General features: G+C 43.6%; 1 protein-coding gene across 1 annotated transcript; it reads right to left on the bottom strand.

Annotated features, from left to right (window-relative positions):
* Window positions 1-39: 39 nt before the first annotated feature.
* On the bottom strand, window positions 40-7,822 carry LOC135498562 (transcription factor E4F1-like). Its single transcript, XM_064788863.1, has 14 exons — window positions 7,783-7,822; window positions 6,607-6,870; window positions 5,685-6,271; window positions 5,381-5,507; window positions 5,108-5,186; window positions 4,608-4,728; window positions 4,206-4,337; window positions 3,713-3,871; window positions 2,748-3,400; window positions 2,294-2,469; window positions 1,901-2,118; window positions 1,443-1,641; window positions 1,056-1,219; window positions 40-676 (listed from the first exon to the last, which is right to left on the bottom strand). Exons 1-14 carry the CDS (start codon window positions 7,820-7,822, stop codon window positions 146-148), a joined length of 3,450 nt encoding a protein of 1,149 aa, XP_064644933.1. The 3' UTR covers window positions 40-145.
* Window positions 7,823-9,525: the final 1,703 nt, after the last annotated feature.

Below are 9,525 nucleotides of genomic sequence, written 5' to 3'. Positions count from 1 at the left end.
CCCTCCCCTGCCCCTCGCTCCCAACTTGACCTACTTTTGCAAGCTCCCAGTCACAATGACTTCAGAAACATCATAAAATAACGTACAAATATTTACATCTTTGTATTTTATCAAATCTGGTTTACAGGCAAATATTGCAGTGGGCTCATTCAGTCGCACTGAATGCAACATGTTCTACATTAACAGAATTCACATCATTTTCCACACAAGCATTGGGGTCCATCGCCACAGCTTCTATCTCCCCGGCCTGCTCTATAGCCTCCTGAATGTCAAGAGTGGCAGAGTCTATTGCGATTGGCTGTTCCCTCACAATAGCTATTGCTTCATTTATCTGATCCTCTGTGACACTCACAGAAGCAATCACCTCGCCCTGACATGCATTTGCATCGACTGTTTGATCTGTTGCTATGGTAACATACTGGCTACTGTCGTCAAAACATGACATGACCTGAATCGTATCACTCGTATCATTCTCAACACTTTGGATTAGTTCTAATGTTTCGCCAGTCTTACTGTCCAAGACAGTTATCTTATCCCCGCTCTGGTCGAGGATAACATAGGCAGTTGTTCCGTCTTCATTTATGATCTGGTTGTTTTCGTCTGCAATTATTTCGATGATGTCACTTCCTCCTTCAGTTTGCTCTTGGGTGCCCATGACGACGACCTCGGTGGTCTCCTGGAACAAAAGAAAGACGACGTGTACCTTTTTCAACAGGTGATTTAACCGCAGAGCAAAACCTATCGATGTTAAACATCATTGCAACCAAACTTTACCCATTACTTGGCTACAAGTACATAGAAGCAGATTTGTGCATAAATTCCCATTGGTTGATTCATAAGGAATGCCACTTATATCGTAGAACAAGCTTCAAATGAAATGGGAGTACATGAACACCAGGTTCTCCAGGGTGGAGTTATTTCTACGACATTCTGTAGAGAAACCGGGTGGGAACTCATCAAATCCATCTGGAATTACAATGCCATAATTGACACTCACACGAACTGCAGTATAACACACACAACAACTTAGATGACAGCGGATTTTAGTGACCTACCGGTTCTGTTTGTTCTCCTGATGTTGTAGGGATCATATATTGTTGAGTATCGGCGACAACGGACGAGAACTCTGCAAGGAGAGTGGGGTATTCCTCCATAGGTTCTGCCTGGGCCGGCTCACCCTCCGCCTGTCTCTGCAGAAACAAGCTCCTTGTACAAGGCACTGAAACAAAAAGGAGCTTTCGTTGATGAAATGATTAAAGCGAACTTCGTTCGAGCAATACCATGATCAACAAGAAACCCAAAACGATGGTCATGTGAAATACCCTTTAAAGTAAAAGTTTTTGCTTGGAGTAAAAAGCACTACCTGCCTGTTTTTAAAGGTGCACGTGAGGAGTTAATGGTGATATTTGGCAGTTTTCAGTTCTTGGAGCACTATTTGTTACCTTTAGCCTTGAGATGTCGACCGAGTGTTCCATGTTCCGCAAACCTTCGATGACAGTGAGGACATGGGTAAGGTTTATTGCCTGTGTGTGTTCTGACGTGACGCTCGAGGGAACCTTTCTCACGGAAACGTTTATTGCACGTGGGGCACTGCCAAGGCATGACAGACGTGTGCGTTCGGGTGTGAACTTTGCAGGCATTCTGAAAAGAACATGAGACATAGAAAAATTAGAGTAAGTGTTTCGGCTCCAATGTACACAGGTAATGTTGAGGTAGTAGTGAACCACCTAAAAGAACATAACCTTACAGAAAGTACCACAAAGTACAGATTGGAGGGCGCACTTGAACAGACCTCTTTTGCCTGGAAAGTTGCGCCACAGAAACGATAATTTGATTTGACTGAATTTGATTTGAACATCATCCAAAATTAAAAATGTACGCAGGCCAAACTAATACTCACATGTGTTTTAAAGCCCTTGCCACAGATCTTGCAGACAAAAGGTCTCTCTCCCGTATGAATCTTAAGATGCTCTCGAACGTGGGAGATCCTCTTGAACAGTTTGCCGCACTCTCCACATTTATACTGCCTGTCATCAGTGTGGGTGTACAGGTGTTTATTGAGTGCATCTCGCGTGGTGAAGGCTTTAAGGCAGTGAGCACATTTATGGGGACGTTCTCCTGTAATCAGATTAAGGCATTTTTTAGAAAAGGATTTATCCTTTCACAAAATTTTGAAAGAATCATAGTTTCAAATTCAGTACACAGTAAATATTTGCAGAGGGTGATCATGCATGAAATCGCAATGGAGTTGGAGCCATGCACAGACCCCCCAACCCCCGACAGCTGTCCTTACCGGTGTGAGATCTCATATGGAGACGGAGATAACTCGACCCCCGAAACGTCCTCATACAATACGGACACTTCTTGTGATTTTTGTACTTCTTGTCTCTCAGGTCGTTACTAGCTGTGGGTGTTAGCGTTGTCTTGTAGCCAAGTTTGAACATCTGTTCCAATGCAACGGCTGCTTTCCTGAAATAATGCAAAGGGACAAAATCGTGAGTTTCACCATTTGACCTCAGGAAAGAGATCCTGGAGAAGCAAATCTGCCAAAACCGGGACTTTTTAAAAAAATTTTTACTGGCACAGCAAATATGGTAAAATAGTCAAAAAGATTTTGAGACAAACTTGTGGATTATTGTTCAGCAACACTGACAAAACAACCTACAACTGTATGGCATTGGCATTGGACCAAGGCGGCTATGATTACAGGAGAAAATGTGTCCCGAGAAAAGTGTTGGTAAGCTTACTTTTTCAACCCATCTAGTTCAGTAAGTGCAACGACATCACTTTGACATTTCTTAGTCTGAGAGTCAACTTGCATTGGTTCAACATAGGTGTGCATCTGAAGATTCCCATCAACATTAGGGTCAGGGCCTGCAATCTCATGTTCACTGGCAGTCACATCTTTCTCTGAAATTTCTTCATCACTCTGTTCCTGATGGCCCTCTCCCTCGTCAGGCCCTTCAACCCTCTCAATGATCAGATGGACAGTAGTGTTGCTCTCCACGGTCCCTTCCTCACTGGACACTTGACCTCCCGGCTCATTCCCTCCAGTTTGGGTCACCAGCTGATCCTCTTCATCGCCAGGGGTTAATATATGATGCACAATCACTTCTTCATTAACAGGAATGCTTGTCCCTTGATTTACCTCACCATCAGGGCCCCTCGTCGCTTCCCCATCAGGTTTTATTGACTCTAGATTCACCTCGCTAGTCTCAATGCCGTCATCATCAGTTTCAGTCACAATCACATCCTCCTCAGAGGCTTCACACTCCACGACCTGTTCTTGCAGCTCTTCATTACCTCTGACCTCCTCCACAGGTATTCTACCAAAATTCTCCTCAGGGACATCCTCTCCAGTCACGAAGCCGTCACTGTCTTCAGGTTTACCACCAATAGTCTGCAAATAGCAAGAGTGAATAGCAAATAGGTTGCACCATGTTCAAAACTGATGTCAATGAGGTACTGGCACTGAAACTATACCAAAGGCGGCCCATCAAAGACCCTGAAGGACGGCCCATTAAAGACCCTGAAAGACGGCGATGGACTTTGCTCTAGTTATCATACCCAGATGATGACATCACATGCAATGGCTTGATTAAATGACCGAAACAGCGTTTTTTACACTAACATCGTTGACAGTATGTTTCTCATTGTTTTATCCAACTTAAAATAACTGTTAAAACTGTCAGTTCGTCTTTAACCAACTTACCAGCACACCAAGAGAATGGCGGGACCTCTCGTGCTGGATCAGTTGATGCTTTGTCTCAGCCACAAAGTCGCACTGATCACAGTGGAATGGCAAATCATTGATATGGGACTGAAGATGCAACCTGAACTTCACGTGACTGGGAAGCTGCTGGCCACAAGCCTACAAGAAAGCAAAGGTACATACAGTAGTAAAACCACCTGATCAGGTTCCACGCAGTTCACACGATGGTCTCTTGCCAGTAAACCCTTGAGCCTGCTGGTTGAGGGGGTTTCCGGCCCCGAAGACCAATCACAAGAGGGTTTGTCAGTTTTCTGCACTATACACTAATCGAAACTGATTAAGTTTTTTATTTTCCTGCCAGTGTTACTTGCCCTCCATCAGCAGTGATTGTCAGCTCAGATTAACCAATGGAACGCGACTATTCCTTTGCTGCTATCCATTCTAGCATATCTGCTTACTGCTATGACACAGTGCAAGTCTGCCAATCACTTACGTCACATATGAGTGCCACAGCAGACTGGGCCTCCAACCTTTGGGCTACAACCGCTATCTCGTCTTCATCAGTCATATTATCTCCAACCACCATCTCGAACACGGGTACATCTTCAGTTGGGTCTTGAGAATCCTAAATTCAAACACAAGTTGAGTACCGGTAAACCAAAAATATGGTTATAGAACAATCGCCATATTAGGTGGCCACAAAGATTTGACGTGGGTTGCTATAAACTTTGCCGTGGGTCCTCCACTGTCTTATGACATGATATTGCCCCCAGACCTGTAGGCTCTGTTCATGACGTAAGACCTTTAGACTTATGACTTCATGTTACCAGCAAACAGGCTGGATCATAGGATGACAGATTTCATGGCATTACAGATTACAACTGGTGATACCTACAGGATGGACAGGCTGGACTGGCTGGACAGGCTGGACATGAGGTTTCTGGATTCCACCGACTAACTTCTGAATGCGGCCATACCGAGGAAGATCAGCATCAGTCTTGGTAACACAAGGGGACCTAGAAGATGGCAGAAAGAGACCTATAGTACAGATAAACTTCTCATAATCTCAATCAAGGGCTGGACCAATGGATTATGCGATGAAAAACTGCAGGTGAGTTAAGCCTACCCCGAGATGATGGCATTTTCATTCACACCAGAGATGGGAAAAGGTCCTCCTTTTTACATCCATTTCAGGACCATAATAGACATGGTTCCAGCCTGGTTGACAAGTTTTTCATGTGTTGTAAGGCTCAGGCCAAAATCAAACCGCCATGATCTGTCATGGGGGCAGGGAGGGTAGACCACTGGGCCACTAATCAATTGCCTTGGCCCAGTTAGTTATTTGTAAAACTGTTGAGTGACAAATAAACAATCAAATTACACAATCACATTTACCTTGACTTCATATGCCTTGTGAGGGCACCAGATTCTCTAAATGCACGATCACACATGTAACATTTGTAAGGACGTTCATCTGAAAGTTGAATCACAATTAAAAAGGCACTCTAAGGTATGAAGCAGCTGCATACTGTCAAAAGCGATGTCCCCTTGAAAGCTCAGCTCTCAACTCCTTTTAATTTCTGTCTAGTATATGACCAGTACATAGTTGGTCAAGAAATATTTTGACTTCCAAACCTGGTTCAGAATCAAACCTGGAAGAGTACCCACCAGTGTGTCTCCTGACATGCCTCTTCAGAGATCCCTTGGTCTTGAAAGCATATCGACAGCCATGAAAGGGGCAGTGGAAATCTCGCTGGTTGGTGTGGGTGAGCATGTGGGCCCGGAGCACTGATAGCTGTTGTAAGAGTCAAAAAGAATATATCAGTACAGTTCAAACATTTAATGATTTTTTATGATGAATTTCATAGAATTCCTGGATGACATCAGCAACATTGACGACCAGCAATGATCAAGTCATTTCCTCATGAAGTCTTTAGTGTACCGACAAAAATTTTAAGAAGCAAATACCTACCTCCTTAAATCTCCGTTTACAGATGTCACACTCATGTTGTCTTTCATCACCGTCTTCAATCTTGGGTTTGATGGCACTGATCTCAGCAGAAGTGGGCGGATGCATCTCAATAATATTTGCATGCATGAGCGCGACTTCAACCAAATTCTGCCCATCTCCTTGCAGCATCGCATCATCCATGGATGTCGTCTGCTCCCCAGATTCATTGACGGACGGCAGTGTACCCAATGCTTGTGCAAGGGCTTCAAGATTGGACCCTTCTGCGGTCCCAGTCACATCTACAACAACCGGAGCATCACCCCCTGCCCTGATGATTCTAACTCCTTGCGATGACGGATTAACAACGTTCGATGATGTAAACTCCTCATCGGCTGCATCTTCTTGTAAATCATCATCCTGCAGGGCTGCAAACCCGTCTTCTTCGTCACTCAGTGTCACCGCCTCGTGGATCATTTCCATGTGGCGACGAAGTGTCGCCCCGCGATTAAACGTTCGCTTACATTGCAAACATTCATAGTTAGTCGGACTTTCAATAATTGCTGATGGTTCGATGTGTGACTTTTTTTGTTTGCTATTTGGTGGGCGACCTGGAATAAAGATAAACCTGATATCAGAAAGTACTTGATTTAAAGTCAAATGCAACAAAACTGCTATGTCATAGACATATGTATGATCAAGGACGTTATTTATACAGACCAACAGGCCTAGGCTTGCATTTTAAAGAGTATAACGTTACATGCATTACTACTAACAAGTCACTACACTATGACACTGCAACAATAATCTGTTGCCAAAGATTCAATATTCCGGCTTTTGCAGATTTGTGAAGACAAGAAGGAGAGATATTTGACAAACATGTAGGTCAGAAGACACCAACAGCTAGAACATACAAAAAATCCTACGGCTTGAATTATTTCCTCACCTCTTTTTCTTTTGACAGGTTGTTTTTCCCCCAAGTTTTCTTTGGTGCCTTCATTCTTTTGCACTGGCGGGGTGATGACCTCTGTCTTAATTGGCTTCTTCACCAAATGTGGTAACAAAACACGACGATGTCGCGACTTATACAAGACCTTACAATTGTCTTTGTCAAGTTTGTGGCGTATGAATTCCTCAATGCTTGAGAAGTCGAGTTTGCACTTGCCACATCTGTGAACGTCACCACCTTCATCCTCTTCTTGTGCAGACTCTATAACCACAAAGGATAGTGTTATGAAAATTGTTAAACGATTTGCCAAAGATCACACACGCCCGAGTCAGTACACTCACCCCTTCATTCAGAGTAACCCAGGCGTGTTACTCTAAGCTCACACGTGTCATAGTAAGACTCACTTGAGCAAACGTACCATCGTCATATCTGGGACCGAAGTGTTGTATTAGGCCTAGCACTATTTTAACTACCTTGGCTGACATATTTCTAATGATTTGTTTGAATGGAAATTGCACCTCGAAGGAGACAGTGCTCTCTAATCGTCAGCATGATCAAACAAAGCTATGAAAATGCGAGTTTGGATATCGCTGCCACTACTTCTTTGAAAATTCCTAGACTCAAATGTAAGCGATGCTCAGAATGGCTGAATGTTCTTCTGCGCTGGCACTTCACCAAATGAGGGGGAATATCTCAGGGGTTTGTGTGCAGGGCCGGAGAAGCGAACATTAACATCTTTGCTCAGCGCTCAGGATATTTTCCTATCCGATAAGGCCCCTTCCATCCGATAATCCTGTGAACCAGCACAAGGGATGGTTACAATTAAGTTGATCAAGTTGCGCCACAGCCACGACGCACAGTCGACGAGTCTGACGGTGACGCTGGCTGATCGGCAGGCGACAGCTTGATTTGGCCACCACCGGTCGATCAAGGATCTGGCCCTATTTAGTGTTCGGTGGTTTGTACACCCGGTTTGTTTGTACGACGTTTTTGTCGTTGGCCTACGTCGTTTCGATCTTGACAATTGGAGTTGGTCTGCATTGAGTGTTGAATGGTTCACTTTTGACCTTTATTCGGGTCGCGTAATGCCTTCAGAGGTAGCGAAAACGACAGAGGAATGCGAAATTGCTCAGAAGTTTCGTCTGAATTTCAGAAACAGAAGGAAATTATCACCTGTGGGTCTCGACTCAATGTCAGTTTCGTTTGCGGCCATTTTGCGACATCCAAAAAAGCGGGTGTAGTGAAAATAAGAACGACCCGGCAGCCGCCACCTCGAAACGCATGTATTATTTTGGCGGGAGATTTGAAAACGGGCCACTTTTGCTTTGGCAAAGTTTGGGGTGATGTGCTGCGCGCAATTTGATTGACAAACGCTTTTCATATTGATATTTTACCTGCATCTTTAGCATCAAACAATATTTACCTTGAACCTAATATTGAGAACTGGTCTAAGTATTACGGTGAAACTAGAGGATGAAAATTTGATATCAATAGTTAATAAATACCAGTCTTTATTAATTCTCGATGATATACATCGGGCACGTGTGTATAGAAGAGTCCGTGATGCACATTAGAGAAGTCCGTGATGCAGCCTTTACCTGTACATATAACATATTGTATGTACATCAAATAATATTGCCGATTAAAATAGCGAGTGGCATTTAAATCAGTGTTCTATTATGGATGATCTTCGCAAAGAGAACACCGCGCCAAAGAAAGATTTCCCCAAAATAGAACATCAGGGCGAGGTGGGTAGTAGATATAATTAAACCTTTGAACAGCAACGCCCATATGTATATTGTGACAAAAGGACTCTGAATCTGATGGATTTATCGAAGGTCTAGTCGCGTCACCTTCCTATTCATACTATATTTGCAGTTTCCTGCTGGTCGTTCCTCATACATATTCTTCAAACGACGGTGGCAAGTCACGTTTAAAACAATATCACCAATCTACATTTCTTGTTACATTACTGACGGGTTTTTGCTTGAATGTAAAGACCAATTTCAGAAAGTTGCTGCAAATATACGTAGTTAAGCGACTACGCTGGAGACCGCTGCAAAGGAGGAGGGATATAGGAAGGAGTTTTCGCAAATCAACCGAAACGCAAACGTTAACGCCTATTGCATTGTTCGACTGAATAAAGGACTCAGTGGCTTTTTACTGCAGTATGCTTGTTCTTCTTCTGGTTTATCAGTAACGTGTTTGATGCTTTTCCAATTTTGTTTCAGCTCTTAGATAGCAGAAAAAAACGCGTTACTCGTTATTTTTAAGTCCTGTGGCGAAAGACCTTTCCTGCCAGGTGAGTGCACGCCGAGATCTGACTGAGTTTACGTCACCCCGCTATTACGACCCAACGTCATTTCCTTCATCGTCGCAGTAGCGGGGTAATCAAGCCTAGGAAAAATCGATATCTACACCAAGACGTCACAGGTTAGATCCATGGCTCCAGGAAGCGCCTTACTAGTGCATCGTTCCGCATGGAAAGGATTGGCGCATGGATAGGTAGGTAACTTGAGTCAAAATCGGAGTCAACATCGGAAAAGCGTGATAATTCAGTCAGATTTTGAATTTTTACTTTATTTGTGCATTTCGTTGATGAAAAGTACTTATGTAGAATAGGAGGTGACTGGGCAGCCGACAATGGTCCTTACTGATAACGATGTCGAACAATGGAACAGGCGTTCGCGTTTGCGCTTCGGGAAATTTGCGAAAACACCGTGTGCACTGTACACACGTGGATTGCGAACCGCAGGACCGAGGAAAAATGCAGAAAAAAGAGTATAACCTTGCGTGTTATCAAGTTTATATCTTATTTTTATCGAAGTTACAATGAAGAAGTTGAGAGTCGAACGAATCATTTGAAAGAAATTAGTTTAACACGGCGATTTTCTACGGAGGCCGAGTTGCTTCCAC

The sequence above is a fragment of the Lineus longissimus genome, chromosome 1 (assembly GCF_910592395.1).
Source record: "Lineus longissimus chromosome 1, tnLinLong1.2, whole genome shotgun sequence".
NCBI lineage: Eukaryota > Metazoa > Nemertea > Pilidiophora > Heteronemertea > Lineidae > Lineus > Lineus longissimus.
The sequence above is the reverse complement of the archived record's forward strand: the minus strand, read 5'-3'. Positions and strand labels throughout refer to the sequence as shown.